At 40.8% G+C, this 16,243-nt stretch overlaps 2 protein-coding genes across 5 annotated transcripts in view; one reads left to right on the top strand and one right to left on the bottom strand.

The window, feature by feature from the left end:
• The window catches only part of LOC115337374, a 32,189-nt gene extending 27,419 nt beyond the window's left edge, over nucleotides 1–4,770 (bottom strand). For 2 of the 3 annotated variants that reach the window (XM_030005630.2, XM_030005626.2), the window contains exon 1: nucleotides 4,582–4,770. The gene's annotated coding sequence lies outside the window, so the exon portion shown is untranslated. Of the gene's footprint in view, nucleotides 1–4,558 lie in introns of all 3 variants that reach the window. The other variant, XM_030005629.2, reaches the window with a different exon arrangement.
• A 114-nt stretch (nucleotides 4,771–4,884) lies between these two features.
• AUH (AU RNA binding methylglutaconyl-CoA hydratase) overlaps nucleotides 4,885–16,243 on the top strand; it is a 122,093-nt gene continuing 110,734 nt past the window's right edge. The window contains exons 1-3 of one of the 2 annotated variants that reach the window (XM_030003796.2): nucleotides 4,885–5,188; nucleotides 12,956–13,023; nucleotides 13,121–13,208. In XM_030003796.2, coding sequence (XP_029859656.1) covers nucleotides 4,960–5,188; nucleotides 12,956–13,023; nucleotides 13,121–13,208 — 385 coding nt within the window. In that variant the 5' untranslated portion in view covers nucleotides 4,885–4,959. Of the gene's footprint in view, nucleotides 5,189–5,393; nucleotides 5,543–12,955; nucleotides 13,024–13,120; nucleotides 13,209–16,243 lie in introns of those variants that run through there. The other variant, XM_030003797.1, reaches the window with a different exon arrangement.

Here is a 16,243-nt window from a genome sequence, read left to right on the forward strand (position 1 = left end):
GAAACACCTTGAGTGGAACAAGGAGACCGAACGAGCCTTTGAGCTACTGAAAAAGGCTTTGATGTCAGCCCCGGCCTTAGGACTCCCAGATGTGAGTAAGCCGTTTCTTCTTTACTCCCATGAGAAGCAGGGCATTGCCCTGGGAATATTAACACAAAACCTGGGTCCATATCGACAGGCAGTTGCCTGCTTCTCTAAGCAGTTAGACACGACTGCGAAAGGTTGGCCTGGATGCCTGCGGGTGGTTGCGGCTGTGATACTAAATATACAGGAAGCCCGACAGTTTAGGCTGGGCCAGAAAATGACTGTTCTGGTGTCTCACACAGTATCAACAGTACTGGAAGCAAAAGGTGGACATTGGCTCTCTCCACAAAGATTCCTGAGATATCAAGCTATATTGGTAGAGCAGGATGATGTGGAGATTGTAGTCACTAACATTGTTAACCCAGCTTCTTTTCTCAGCAGGAACACAGGAGAACCGGTACATCATGACTGTTTGGAAACCATCGAAGCAACATACGCCAGTTGCCCAGACCTGAAAGACAGCCCCATGGAAAACGGGGAAACTTGGTTCACAGACGGAAGCAGTTACGTCCTAAATGGTAATCGACATGCGGGATATGCCATCACCACCAGCCAAGAGGTAATAGAATCAGGGGCTTTGCCCATGAACACCTCTGCAGAGAAGCCAGAAATAATTGCTCTAACCCACGCCCTGGAGTTTGCCCAGGGCAAAGTTGTGAACATTTATACAGACTCAAAATATGCCTTTGGAGTTGTACATGCACATGGAGCAATTTGGAAGGAGAGAGGACTACTGAGCTCTCAAGGGAAAAATATCAAACACGCAGAAGAAATTCTGAAGTTACTGGAAGATGTCCAGCTCCCTAAGAAAGTGGCAAGTATGCATATTAAGGCACACCAGAAAGTGAGCTCAGATTTGGAAAAAGGGAATGAGCTGGCGGACAGAGAGGCAAAACAAGTGGCCAAAACAAAGGTAAAAATAGAAGGAGCCTTAATTCCTGATAGATAGATCTCCCTAGAAGGTAAGCCAGAATACACCAAGGAAGATCAGAAGCTCATTACAGATTTAGAAGGGTCATATAATGAAGAGGGGTGGGCTCATACCCCACAGGGAAAGCTAATTGTCCCCTCTTGCTTACTGTGGCATTTGATATGGGAGGAACATAGGAAAAGACATTGGGGAACAGAGGGTCTGTATAATGATTTGATAAGAGAAATTGTGGCTAGAAATTTATACACCACAGTGAGACAGGTGACTCAACAGTGTGGTCTTTGCCTCCAGACTAATCCTAAGAATACCCCCAAGCCGGAAATGGGCCAGATTGGAACAGGCAATGGGCCTGGACAACAATGGCAAATTGATTTTACAGAACTTCCAAGAAAAGGGGGGTATTGATATTTATTGGTATTAACTGATACCTTTTCAGGTTGGCCAGAAGCATTCCCAACAAGAACAGCTAAAGCTTGGGAGGTAACTTAAATACTGGTACAAGAGATAATACCATGTTTTGGGGTTCCAGCAACCATATCCTCTGACAGAGGACCACATTTTGTCTCAAAAATAGTACAACAAATTAGTCGCCATTTAGGTATAGATTGGCAGCTTCATACTCCATATCACCCCCAGTCAAGTGGTCAAGTGGAAAAAATGAACCACTTAATCAAACAGCAAATTGTGAAATTAGGACAAGAAGCAAATTTGACATGGCCTCAGTCTCTCCCTTTAGCCCTTCTGCGTATACAAACAAGACCAAGGGCGAAAGAAGGACTGAGCCCCTTTGAAATTCTGTATAGACAACCCTATGGGATACAGAGAGGGGTGTCTGTACAAGCGGGGGATGAAATGATGACTTCTTACATGGTAGCATTAGGTAAGCAACTTAATAAAATCAGGAAGCATGTGGTAGGGACTCAAGGGAGAGGTTTGGATGGGCCTGTACATAATATACAACCAGGAGATTATGTGTATATAAAGTCTCTTACAGAAAAAACTCTGGAGCCGCAGTTGGAAGGACCATTTCAAGTATTGCTTACCTCCTTCACCGCGATTAGGATCAAGGAACAGAGCGCCTGGATCCATCACACTAGGGTGAAGAAGGCACCCAAAGGACAATGGACTTCACAAGAAAAAGGACCTTTGAAGCTCAAATTTGTAAGACATTGATTGTCATGCTCCTGAGTTGGACCTTGCCCAAGGGGCACGCTTGGGATCAAAATACTTATTTAAATATGACAGAGAGTATCTCGAAAGTACTAAATTTATCAGATTGTTAGGTATGTAATCCCCTTCCTCAGGGGAACATGGAACTCCCCTTTTTAGGAGTCCCAACCACAAATTGGACATCTCTTATTAAAGATGGGCCAGACAGGAGTGGATTATGCCTTTATGGAAAGGGAAATACCCAGCAGGGACCCAGCTTTGATCTGGAAGTACCTGACCCTAAAGAGGTCTTAATTACTGGCCGTTGCTTAAATATTACTGATAATATTTGGGGAGACATGGATAATTGTAGCCTTGTGGAAAATCTGGGAACTTTTGATAAAGGAAAATTAGAACGTCTTGGACTGAACTTAACTATCAGTTTCTATTATATCCGGAACCCAAAGAGGGGGCCAGAAAAGAAGGGGCAAGAACAAGACAGAAGGGAGACACATCTCGGTCCAAGATGCAACACAGGGCCCGGATACTGGTGGCTCTGTGGGGATGGCAGGGCCAGAAAGAGTTTACCCCAGAACTGGAAGGGACACTGTGTTCGGGGGTACCTTGCACATCAGATCAGCATATTCGAGGGAGCTTCGCCTCCCCGAGGGTTTTTGACAACACGTTGGCTCCGTGTAAAACGGACTGAAAACCCACTAATTATTCGAGGTACTAGGTACCATAGTTTTGTCCGATGGCTAATCCCCTCTTTAGGGGTAAGCGAGTTGGAGAAAGCTATCGTGAATATATCTGCTACATTAGAGGTTACAGAAAATGCTACAATTGATGCAATTCGAGGGCTGCAACTGGAAATACAATCCCTAAGTAAAGTAGTACTCCAAAATAGAATGGGATTGGACATGCTTTTAGCAAAAGAAGAGGGCTTATGTGTAGTTATAAACCAAACCTGCTGTACCTATATCAATCAAAACCAACGAATTGAAACAGATCTTGAAGAGATATGGGAAAAGATTAGAATACTACATGAAGTTTCCCAAGATGACACTTCTTGGCACTTGACAGACATATTAGAAAAATTAACCTCCTGGTTGCCAAATTTGACATGGTTGAAGCAATTTTTTGTCACTATAATAATCATTATTCTCCTGTCTGTGGTTCTTGACATAGTGGTTCGATGTGGCTTTTTGTGCTGTAGGAATACAGGAGACTCTTACAGTGAATGGAAAAAGAATCAGTTACGACGAAAACTCGAGACCAACAAATACTTTGAGAGGATGTTAGATAGGGAAACAATGTATTAGAAGTACTAGGATTAGATATAGTAAAAGAATTTAATATTTTCTAGAAAAGGGGGGACTGAGACAAGGGGAGTCAAAAGAATCTCAGTGGACATAATAAAGGGGGATGAAAGATGATGTTTAGCGCTTACATTGTTGAAATTAGCTGACGTAGAGACAGTCCTTGATAAGAAGAGCTGGTCCTAAGAACCAGCCAATGAGGTAGAGACAGTTCCTGATAAGAAGCAGGAGCTGGCCCCAAGAGCCAGCTAAGACTGGTCTTGCGGCTTGGGTGAATACCAAGAAATCACTGAGCCTGCGCAAGAAAAGAGGTTACTAGCGGTGACGAAGAGGAGTCATCTATCTTCATCTCTGCGACCACCAGACGACCACCATAAAGAGGCACTGTGCAAGCGCAGTTGAGAGCAGACTATGGAAATGACCTCTCGGAGCTAATTTTAATATGAAGCGGGGATAGGTCATGCATATGTATAGGCGTATTGTGAATACGTAACACTTGACTGTATAAACTTGAAGCGAACTGCCGAGTCGGGCGCGCACGACTTTGGTGGGAGTACCCCCCGTGCTGCCCAGCGCTGAATAAACATACCTACTTTACAGTCTCACTGATTGTGGAGTCTGTTTCCGCATGTCAACACCATGGCCATGTTGCTTACACAACTAAATCCAGCTCCGAGTATCAAGTCATATTAACTTGATCCTTGGTTTTTTGAAAGCAACGGTAATTCTGAGTGCCCAAAAAGAGGAGGGTGGGTGTAGAGTGAGAGGGGAAACGAATGCAAGCAGTCTTTTATCTCAGTGCTCAGAACCAAGCATTACCTGGTTTAAGTTATTGACCATAGCTGCTCTGGTCAGCACTGATGCCACCACTGGGCCTGGGCACGGTTGTGATACTTGAAAAGAGCTTCGGAAAAGTTCATGTGCATTCTTTCTGGGACCACCTCATACAGTGCAACAAAGCCCGAGCACGTTGCCTTTAAGATGGGATCTAGGTAAGCTCACCACAAATATAAATGTGCTGCATAATTTCCACCGCTATCAGGCATTCTCAATAAAACTAAACAGCAATTTTTACCGATCAGAAACTGCTCGACACACCAGCGTATTTCAAGCTGTGGGTGAAAAATCTCATCTCTCTTCTGGCTAACAAGTCTTTTCTCCTCATCGGCATCCGCCAGAGCTGGGGCCGACCCGCTCGACGCCGCCAGCCGAGGCCAGCCCAGGCCAAGGCGCCGCGGTGCCCAGCCGCCCCCTCCCCGCGGGCTCCCGTCGGCTCGGCCTGCGGCCGGCGACGCCCCAACGGCTGCCGGGGGGCAGTTGAGCGCGCGCGGTCCTCGCGCCTCGGCGGCGGCGCCGGGGGGGGGGGGTGAGGAGGGGGAGGGGGCCGGCGGCGCCCCGTGCGTGCCGCAGCCGGTCACGTGGGCGGCGGGACCGGGGCCGGCGGTCGCGAGAGGCTGAGGCGGCGCAGGCAGCAGCATGGCGGCGGCGCTGGGCGGCCTGGGCCTCCTGCAAGGCCGAGTCAGGCTGGCAGCCGCGGTCGCCGCGACCTCCTCCCTCGGTCGGCCCGGCCGCCGGGCGCCGGTGCCGCGAGGCGCCGCCGCCGCCGCTGCCGCTGCCGCTCTCCTCTCGGCCGGGAGGAGCTACGGCTCCGAGGCGAAGGAAGAGGAGGAGCTGCGGGTCCGGTACCTGGATGACGAGCACAAAGGTAACGAGCGGAAGGCGGCAGCGGCGGGGCGGCCCTCTGCCGCTGTCCCAGCTCTGGCAGCGCCCGGGCCGCCGGCCCGGGGTGACCCTTGGTCGCCGCCGCGGCACTGTGGGGTGGCCGCCGCGGCGGGGCAGGGAGGGGGAGGAGGGGGGGGCTGCCCCGCGGCGAGGGAAGGGAAGGGAAGGGAAGGGAGCGGCGGCTCCTCCTCCTCCTCCTCCTCGTCGGCACCTCGGCCCGCGACTTTGTGGCAGGGTGCTGGGAACTGCCGGCATGGCAGCTGCAGAGGTGGGGCGGCTTGGTCTCTCTTGGCCCGTCTTTTTCAGAGTACCTCAGGGTACGTGCTGCGTGTGCCAGGTACGCCTCTCTGAGGTGGCATCTGTTGGCCACTTGAACGGGAGAAAATGAAGTTTAGCGGCAAACTGCTACAGTCGTGCTGCTTCCCACACCTGTTACGTGGTTGCATGCCGGGTTTAGAGAAGGACACAGAAGTTGTATCGACGTTTTCTGTTTTGGAAAGCGTGGCTTCAGCGCTCTTGCTCATCTCATGCTGCTCTCCTAGTAACCATCTCGCCCTCCTCCTTGCTTTTGGCGCTGTCAGCTGCTGCTGACCTTGTTCTATTCAACTATGCTAAGAGTCTTGTTTTAACCCACCTGCTTAAACAAAGAAAGAAAATCCGTGCTCCAGAGCCATCTGGAGCCAGAGCATCACAACATGGACACTTGTACTTCCTCTTCTGGTTTGGTGCTCACCGGGTGATCTTCCTTTGGAGATGTTTCACCTCCTTTGGTGTCTGTCACTTCCTTCCCATTTGGGTGCAGCAGGGCTAGGAAAGGTGGAGAAACAGTGCAAGCTCCGTTTGTGAGGATTTATTTTTAGAGACGTGATGTTATACCTACTTCTATGGGGAGGGCCATAGTGTGGAGCTCATCATCTGCAGCGCATGAGTCTCTTTATGTGGATAGCATGTCTTGGGATAACCATATGTTGAGATGCACAATTCAGTTTACATCTTTCAGCATGTAAACTCAAGTTATTTCAGACTTGCTGCAAATCCAGGCGAACTCCTGTGAGTTCAGTATGCATGTATATAGATTTGTACACATATACAGAGATGTAACTTTAAAACTTTGAATTTCAGCATGAGGCTTAGAAGATGATTGTTTTTCAAAGGAAAACTGAGGTTCTGCTTTCATTTGAGGGAAGGCTTTTCTGTCACTGGTAAGGGTCAGTAAAGTTGATGATGTAATCTGATCCTGAAATCCATTTCTGTCTTGGTGATTGTTCTGTTCCCAACTCTTTCCAATTCCTTTAAGATATACTTCTTTAGTCCTGTTTTCTCAGCCAGCTGTGCAACTCGGAATTAGTTTTAAACATCTATTTTAATGTTTTAAGGTTATTTTAAATTGAGGAAAAGGCAAGGTGGGAGCAAAGAAGAGTTTGTAAAATGTTGGAGGAGTGTTTTTGCTTGTTTTGTGCTTTTCCTACAAGAGGTAGAAGATACTTGAGTACTACCTAAGATCAAGATTTCTATTTCTGCTATTAGACAACAAGCAATAGAATTAGGCACTGTGTTCCAGCTGTTCAATCAGCTAGGAATCATTGCTTTTGCAATGTTATGAAGGTGTTTTGTACTGTGTATCTCTCCGAAGTTCATTGTTGGGTGTTTCTGATGCAGACGATGTAAGTTTGATTATGCAGAGAATTGAAGGAGGTTTTTGAAGAAAAGGTGCACAGATAGCTGAAGTTTTGCGTGTTAATAGCCCACCTGTTTTTATCTTTTTCTGTTGAAAAACTCTTTTTGGAGTTGTTTTTTCTTTCCTTCTCAGAATATACATCTTCATTAAATGCGGCATTAAAAATGCCCCCAAACATGCAGATTGCTTTTTGTGTGTTAAAACAACTGGCGCTATCATAAGGAAGGATTCAATCAATGTATTTTTAATTCATTAATTCTCTTCAGGAGAAGGGATTTTCTTTGGCTTTGCCTTTCAGAAGGACATAGAAACAAATACTATTTGCTAATAAAGGATAAGGACAAGGGTCTTAGAAGTAAGCCAGAAGGAGACATAAGCTTCATATGCCTCCTTCAGCAGCACAAAGAGCACACCACGTTTCTGCAAAAGAACATGTCTCTGCTTCCTCCTCGCCTTGTGTGTCAAGTTCATCTATCTTTATCTGCTTGCAGCATGTAATACCCTTGCTGCATTAGGTTGCTAACTCCATATAAGGCCCTGTGGTCTTTATTGCTCTTCCTTGACCTACCATTCCTTTTTCCACCAGTTCAGGTTCTAGACCTTCCTGAGTGGGACCCCAGTGCTGTTTCCTCATCATATTCTTCCATTACGTACTTCTTGACTACACACAGGGACAGACCCTGTCCCTCTGACTACCTTTTATGGCACACATGCTCATTTGTGCTGTGGTTATGCTTTTGTCCATGCCTAGTCTTTCCGTGCTACTTGGAGAAGGATGTATTGTCCAGGGGCTTTTACAACTGAGGGGGCTGGGGAGACAGGAAAATTGACTCTAACTGCCTCACGTAGAGGCATGTATCTTGCAGCTCTAGACAAATCATTCCCTGCGGATGAAGTAGCAAACTGTCCTGCTTCCTAACACTTACACATGATTCATATACTACAGTTTTTGGAAAGTTGTTAAACATAAACTGAAATGAGACTATATTTGAAATGGCTAGTTACTGCAATTTTAACTCAAGCCTTTCCAGCTTCCGAATTTGAACTGAACTAGAATACAAAAAAGAATGTGATTGTAAAATTCCTGTGTATTCTGAACAACATGTTGCAACTCGTGAAGCTTTTAGTATCAGTTTTCTATGAGTTTAGGTGAATGTCAGTGCATTAGTATTTTTTAATTAAATACATATCTTTTACTTTATTTGAGATCGTATTTGATTATCACTAGGGCTGAAATATATTACAACTATTTCAGAACTTTTAGCCAAGTTACATTAGTCATCCCATTACAAATTGTAATGAAGTTAGGGCTTTTGCTCTTTAAGTTATAGATGGAATTAGGAGAAATATCTCTGCAGTCTTAACTCAAGTGTTGCAGTGTGACTTGCTGGAATGTGATATAAATATTTATAAAATTTAGATTTTTACACTAGAATGACTCTTTGTGCTTATATTTTTCAGCTGGTTTTAGTTGAGTTAGAGTATGTGAGACAGCTTTTTGTCCTCATCAGTTAGAATTTTAACATACATAGGATGAGCAGAACAAATATGCTCTCAGTTGAAGTTCTTTCATCACAGGTTGGAAGCTGATAGCTAGCTGATAAATCTGAAAAGCTTTCCCTTTTTTTTTTTTCTCTCTTTAAATAAAGCAGTGCTGAGCAGATGAGATCTACTAATTTAAGAAGTGCAGGAAAGATTTTTAAGTGGTGTTTAGAGATAAAAAAGGTGCAGGTACACAGGATTTTGGAAAGTGTTTTGGTGTTTTTTTTTAAAAATACTGCCTCATACACATCTGTATGATTTTGCACTTAATAGTTCCTGGTAAGGCAATCAGTGGAAACCACCAGAATTGTGCACGATACACTCACCATAGATTCTTGTTTTGCTTAAGAAACTGTTCTAGAATAATAAATATCTAAGTCAACTTGTCTACCTTGTTTTATCTGAGTAGTTAAGTGAGACAAGCTTAAAAATAACTTACCTCTCTTTGATCCTCCCTCCATTTTTCAGTGCATAATTCAGATATTTAAATTTTTTGTTATGAAAAAGTACATTTGGATAGATCATTTGTGTGTGTATACTTAATACAACTAGATGTATTTCCATACTTTTATACAGATTTAGTGAATCTAACTCAGACAAAAATTACTAATATGAGTGTAAAGACAGGATTTATTTGTAAGTAACCATTTAAATGCGTTTGTACCAAACATTGAGGATGAGTATTTTTTGAAAACAAAAAAGTACAGGATAAAACAGATAAAAATCATTATTTAAAGTAAGATTTCCTGTGTGCTGATAATAACTGTAGTTAAACCATGATCTAATCACTTCACTTACATTGGTCCACCCTGTTTTGTACAGTATAGAAAGAAATATGATCTTCTCTCTCAACAGTTTTGAGTAATGATAGCATCATATGTTTTTGCTGTCACTCTTAAAATACAAGAACCTTTCAGTATGAATTTCTCATATGCAAATCCCAAATTTCATGTATGCTATGAAATGAGGATGTTGCTGAAAATTTAGAGGTATTTTGAAGCTATCTTTCATATATGTATGTATCTTTATCTCACTGAAAGACATTTTTTGCTTTTATTACATATGACTTTAATATAATTTTCTCTTAAACATTAAGAATTATATCACAGGCAGCTTCCTCTTTTGACAAAGGTAACTTATAAGCAGAGAACATACTGTGCATTTGCAAACGTTTTTCCTCTGATGGTTGGCTAGGCAAGTAGTACACAGGGATTTTACTGCTTATATTAGACAGCATCGGGAGTCATCCTAGTCCCTTGGAGAGCCTAGCTAATAGGGTGAAAGTTAGTTTTTGATATGTGGATGTAATTTTTAATAGACGCACATTATTTGCTGAAGTGTATTCGGAAATAATGTGGAGATGTCTCCCAGGAAAAACTATGAAATTGATATTGAGTTTAGCATTATGTGAATGCTTATTCCTTCTTAGTACATCTGCCACTTCTTTGACACCACAAAGATGGTGTCAGATTTTTTTATTATTATTATTTCTACTGATATTTGTTGATGAATGTGATGATAACTTTTTAATGTTTTTTTTTTCTTTTACAATAGATTTCTTCAAACAATTTTCTTTAAAAAAAAAAGGTTTTGGAAAGCACACCTATATGTGGGTGCTTTAGGCAGAATGAACCATGATTAAATGCTTCAGATGATGATGTAACAGGTATTTTAAAATACATAAAAATAATAAGGTTTTCTGTATAACTAACAATATTTGTCGAAATGGTTACCTGTATAGCAGTATTGTCTGGATATTTTGCTTTTTTGTTCTTTTTCTTTTCTTTAGAATTGGGTTGGTAGGGCTCTGCTGTGTTATATGGAGCCTGATTTTTCCTTTTTGCCCTGGTTAGGGAAATTTATCTCATCTGAAATTGATATGCCCATGCGGCCAGTGGTTTAAGTCCTGTTGAATGTGCAAAATAAGGAAGACTTGTCTTAAACAATGTTTGTCAGGAGATTCTTGGGGTGGACTGGGGAAGGGAGAGGTATTAAATTCTCAGCGGGAAGTCAGGAAGTCTATTTTTCTATTTCTGTTTTGTGACTTTGAGCACATACTTAATCTGACTGTAGTTTGGTCACTGATTAATACATTGGGAAAACTTTCCAAATCTTACTGCACTATTAAAAAACTTAAGAATTTGTTTTAAGGATGCCCAAGTACTATAGTAATGGCATATTAGAACAAAACTGATTTAAAGGAGAATTCTAGGAATGTCTTTTTGTATAAATCACTGCAGTGTATAGTTTTCTCTTGTAAACCTTTTATGCTTTTCCTGTTGCAGTTCTTGTTTCATCTTTTTTTCCTGTTTGAGAAATAGAACAGCTGTGTGGGTGTCATCTGTATTTACCTCTTATTTTTCTGGAGAGGGAGGCAGAAGTGGTAGATCTATGATTTGATACGACACTGCTAAGAAGAATCAACCTGTATGATTTGTCTTCAAGGATCACACCTTCGTAGGAAAAAATATTAAATGTGCTTTAATGTTAATTGGAGCTTCATTCTGAATACACTAATATTGATGGTGGAGCAGCAGTCTTTGGGCTCTGATGGGGAGAAGAAAAATAGAAGTGTAATTAAAAAGCATCATTGCTGTTGAAAAAAACATGCTTCTGAAAAGGACTCTACTTCCTAACTGAAAAACAGTTTGGGAGGATAGCATCTCTAGTTTATTCAAACATCGGATTTGCCGTGTGCCTTGGAGTTTAAAATCAAAGCCAGGTCAAGTGTCTTTTTGTTGCTTTAATGTGTGGTGCTGCTTTTGCCGAATCTACTTGCATTGAATGAGTGGAATATTTGAATTTGGAGTAATCCTCCTGAAGAGTAAGTTGAGACAATAGAGGAAAAGTGCTACAACACTACTCCTGTTTGCTTAACAAAACATAAATAAATGATTCCTTTGCAAGTATTGAATAAGGACCCTTGCAGGAGGTCCTAGGTGAATACCTCCAGCCTTGGGGATGAACAGGTGGGAATTTAGGCTTACAGAACAAGGGAGTGAAGGTCATCTGTGTTAGCCAGGCTCCTCTCCCCTTTTAAGAGGTATCTATACATAGCAATTGATTATACCCTGGGAGCAAGCAAGAGGCGTGTATGCTCTATTACTTGGCTTTAACCATTTTTATTTGAATCTTCAGAGTGGTAGCTGCCGAATAGAGGACTTTGGTTTTAAATTGGTAGCTGCAAAAGGAGCAGGAGCTCTCTTTAATGTCCTTTTGTGTGTGTGCATGTGTGCATACGTGCAGGAGGAAGAAGTTGGAGGGGAGTGGGCTCAAGCACTGATGGGTCAGTCCTTTGGGAGGACAGGTTTCCCTGAGATAAAAGAAGTAGCATGTGCTGAGATCACAAGATAGGCACCCTGTGGAGGCTATGAGAACCAGATTACGTATAGATTATAGGTGCAAAGCAGAGTGGTGAAGTAGTAAATACCCAGGCAAATACTGAGTTTCTGGAATTTTTTTTTCATCCTGTAGATTGATGGCAATACTGTGAGCATTTTTGTTTGAGATAGAGAGCTCCCTTTTTGTCTTCCATTCCTGGTTCCTGTCCTAGTCCTTTGTCTTTCTTCCCTTAGCCCTGCATTCTCCAAGTAATGGAAAAAAAAAAAAAAAAAAAAAAAAAAAGTCCTGAGTCATCAGACCTTACCAGGGCTGGATAGATTTAATAGGACTGTGTGCTGGTGTTTAGAATTCAGGGAGTTGTAGTGTGTTCAGGAAGTAATTGTCTAAAACGTTGCTATAGGCTTGGTAAACTTAAGACATTACCAAGATAAACTTTCCGGAGTTTTCCCATTTGATAATCATGCCTGTTAAACTGAGGGGGGCGAAATAAGGACAAACCAATGGTGTTTCTGCTGCAACATTCACACCAATGCACATGTAATCAGTCAGTGAGACAACTGATCCCTAACTGGACTAAGGGAGCTGTGAATGTGTGATTGGAGATTGGAGCTGTGTACCAAGCATTGAGCGCAGTTTTTGTGTCTTGGGGGAGCATTTTTATATGATTTTTTTCTTTTCAAACAAAAATTCAGGTTTCCTATTGGTAGCATTCTTTCTATGTTCGTGAATTCCTTTTACCTGTATCAGAGTTGCTAGTCTTAGCTGTGGTAGCACTTCTTGCTTTAAGAAGTCTCTGAAGGCAGGCTGTCTAAATATGGAAACATACACTTTACAATTAAGTATCTTTCCTGATTGCATGTCAGCACTTCACACACAAACATGAAATTTGTGCATGCAGTTGTGTAATTATACATTCAGCCTTTGTAAGCACTATTTCCATGTGAAGGTGTTAGGGCCATATTTTTGTTCTTAAAATAAATGTCATTTCTGTTGAACATTGAAATGTTTAATGTTGGAAAATGTAAGTCAATTTATTTTCTTTCAAAAACTCAGTAGTTAAGTGATTACACTAGCATTTTTTTTGCAGTCCTCAATGATGCTTCTTCTATAATTTCAAAATAATAATTTACATAGATAATTTATATTTTACTACGTTGTAACAATGATACAATTTTTCTTCCCCTACAGGAATTGTGGTGCTTGGATTAAACAGATCTCAAGCCAAGAATGCACTTAACAAAAATCTTTTAAAAATGGTAAGTGAAAAGAACAGTTTTTACTATAAAGGTGAAGTATTGGAATTAAGCACTTTAAAAAGTGTTTGGTTATCCCCCTTCCTCCTTTTCTCTGTAGATGTCAAAAGCTGTGGATGCTTTGAAATCTGATAAGAAAGTACGAACTGTTATATTCCGGAGTGAAGTCCCAGGGATATTCTGTGCTGGTATGCAAACTTAATTTTCCTGAGAAGCTGGAAATCTGTATATCATATTTCACAAAAAAAGCCCAGATTCCAAGGAAACATGTATTTTGTATATATTCATCTCAGTAGCAAACTGATTTTTGTATGATTTTCCTTCATTGTTAACAAGAACAAAATATTGGTTTTATTCTTTCTGTGTCATAAAGTATTTCAAAATATGTAATAGGTTACTCATGATGGTGGAAAATTATTTAATTGAGCTCCTAGGAAGTCTTGCTTGTACTTCAGAATGAGGACCAAATAATGCTAGAGGCTACATAGAGAGGCTGTATAGAAAGCTGTATCAAAACCATATTTTAAACACGTTATATTAACTTTTAATTAAAGAAACATACTTAAAACTCATTATGAATACTGCAGGCTGAATGTATTCTCAAATTAAAAAAAAAAAAAAAAAATCACCAAAACAAAAAGCACACACCCCAGCCCACATATCAAGCAGTATATGTGTTTTGCCGAAGTGCTCAGGAAAATAAAAGCTCTCAACTACCAAACACTGGGAAACAGAATTTGTCAACATGTCAAAATCAATTGAAGCAACCTTGTCTTTTGTGGATATCGAGTGAATAGTCTCCTTACTTTCAGATGTTCCATCCAGTTCTTCATTTGTTCAAATTTAATATAAATCCATTTGAAAGTGAAAACAGAAGTAAGTCAGTTTCTTCTTTCCAATATACAAATAGAATTGCCTGGAAAGAGGAGATCAGTTCTAAAATCTTTGTATCCTGATCATTTATGCAGTCATTAAGCTTGCTAGCCACACATAATTAATTCAGTTTTAAATGCAAAATAGTTTTTCCAATTTTTACATCTGTAACATATGTAAGTACTTTTAGTGGCTTTTAAAATTCTTTTTTGTTGTTTTTAATAAGTCTGTTTTCATCCAGATACAGTTTGTCACTTGCAGGACTTGTGAAAAGAATTGTCTTAAAAAAAGGGAATAATCAATTCAGCATTTAGTAATACATATAAACAGGTTAAATATGTGTGTATTAATCAGCATATTTAATTTAAAAGTTGTATCTTATTTTAAAACAACAAGTTTTAAAGATCAGTTACTAATAATAATCTTCAGGGAAAAAAAGCTTAAAAGCTGTGGTTTTTAAACTGATGCAGAGTGCAGCATCAGAGCAACACATGCAAATGGGGTTTCAAGTTAGGTGTTAATGTACTTCATATAAAAAGGTGGCCATTAGTTGAGATTTGTTATCAACTGTTTTTTTTTTTTTAACCTAATATTTTTATTTAACATTCATGAATTTTATGGTAGTGTTATAAAGAAAATATGAGAGCAGAAATACTCATTTTGAGGGAGAGGATCTCAGGTATGCTATTAATGTTGTATTTATGAACTTCAAGTACTTCTCTAGTGTTCTTTGTTGGCTGACTTTGCAGAGCTGTTTTGGTATTAAGAATTTACGTAGACATTGTTGCCTGTTTGTCTGGCTAAAAAAAAAAAAAAACAACTTAGAGGAGGTATACACAGCTGACTGTAGACAAAATGCTATGTGTGAACATTAGGAAAGGAAATTAGCCCTGAAAAGAGAAGTGCGAAAGACTAGGGCTGGATAGCTGTGGCTGGATAGCTGTGGCTGGATAGCTGTGTCTGGATCTTAAACCAGGGAGTAGAGATAGGGTGTGGACCAGGTATTTGTAATTTTTAAAAAAAGTGACAGGTTAAAGGAGGGTCCTACGAAAGGAAACTCCTGCAGCTGAACCAGTGAAATAAAGGATGTTCCAACAGTAGTAACTGAAATTCAGGGTGAACCAGTAGACTTGAGGCAGAGTTTGTCAATGAAAATAGGCAGAAAGAGCTCAGTGGCTGGATGGGTTGCTTCTATAGATGACTTTAAGGGGTTTCTGTAAAGAGAATGAAACTAGAGAAAGCATAGTGGGACATGGAGAAAACAGGTAACGGCTTAGGGTAGTAGGATGAAGGAAGGAACATACTGGATGTAACAAGGCATTTTCTGGAGGAGACTTACTCAGGAAATTCAGTAGGGCAGAAGAAAGTGTTTTCAAGCTTAAATGTTAAAGGACAATGTGTTGTTTCAAGAACACTTAACTCCTTAAAAAAATGCAAGGCTCATCTTGTGAAGTGTTGTCGCATTTTCTTATGCTTTATAGTGCAATTCAATTAGGCTAAACTTTGAATATTTGTTTTATTTTTTGTATTTCTTCAGTTATATTTTCTTGCTTGCATGCGTGGGAATGTATGTTTTTAAAAATACATTTTTTATGATGATTTTTTGGACCACCATCTGATGTTTTACAGACCGCAGATTGAGAAACTTTGTCCTAGAATGTAATTCCCTTTTATGTGTGGAATGAAATCCAAGATCCTTAAATCTTGCCATTCCTTAGCTATCAACAAAAATCTGTGAAAGCCACAAGCCAAGTGTCTTGTTTCCTTCTAAGGGCTAGTCCACAAAACATGACATCCAACTGTTTTTCACAAAATGACAGTGTGGGTGATTGAAAGATTTAAACTCTGTTCATGACTGATGTGCATTTGAGTATGATTCCAAATTATGGAATTCTCACATGGTGAAATGGGAGAAGAAAAAAAAAGGAATTGTATAAAAGAATATAGAGATGTGCCAGCAATTCTATCCTTTCATTTCTGCATAAAGATTCATTTTGAATCTTTTACTACTGTTTTCTTTGTATCTTCTTTCTTACGCTCTATACATCCATGGGTGCAGAAAGTTCCTCATTAATGCTCTAGTCATGATGAAAAGGGACACCTAGAAGTCAAAGAAGAGCTTGGCTGGGGTTAAAGATGCATTATGTCTGTGAGGCCTTCTTGTGCTTCAGTCAGAAGTGCTCTGGCTCTGAGTCACTTCTTGGCCCCTTTCTTTCTCTGTCTAAAACCAAATAAATATCTGGAGTGAACACATATGACCAGTCCTGGCCTATGTAAGCCTACACTATGCGCCTGCTCATTTCTGCAGCCAAGGCAGGTGAGTCTGTGCAGGAGTCTTTTTATTTTGTGG

The sequence above is a fragment of the Aquila chrysaetos genome, chromosome Z (assembly GCF_900496995.4).
Source record: "Aquila chrysaetos chrysaetos chromosome Z, bAquChr1.4, whole genome shotgun sequence".
NCBI lineage: Eukaryota > Metazoa > Chordata > Aves > Accipitriformes > Accipitridae > Aquila > Aquila chrysaetos.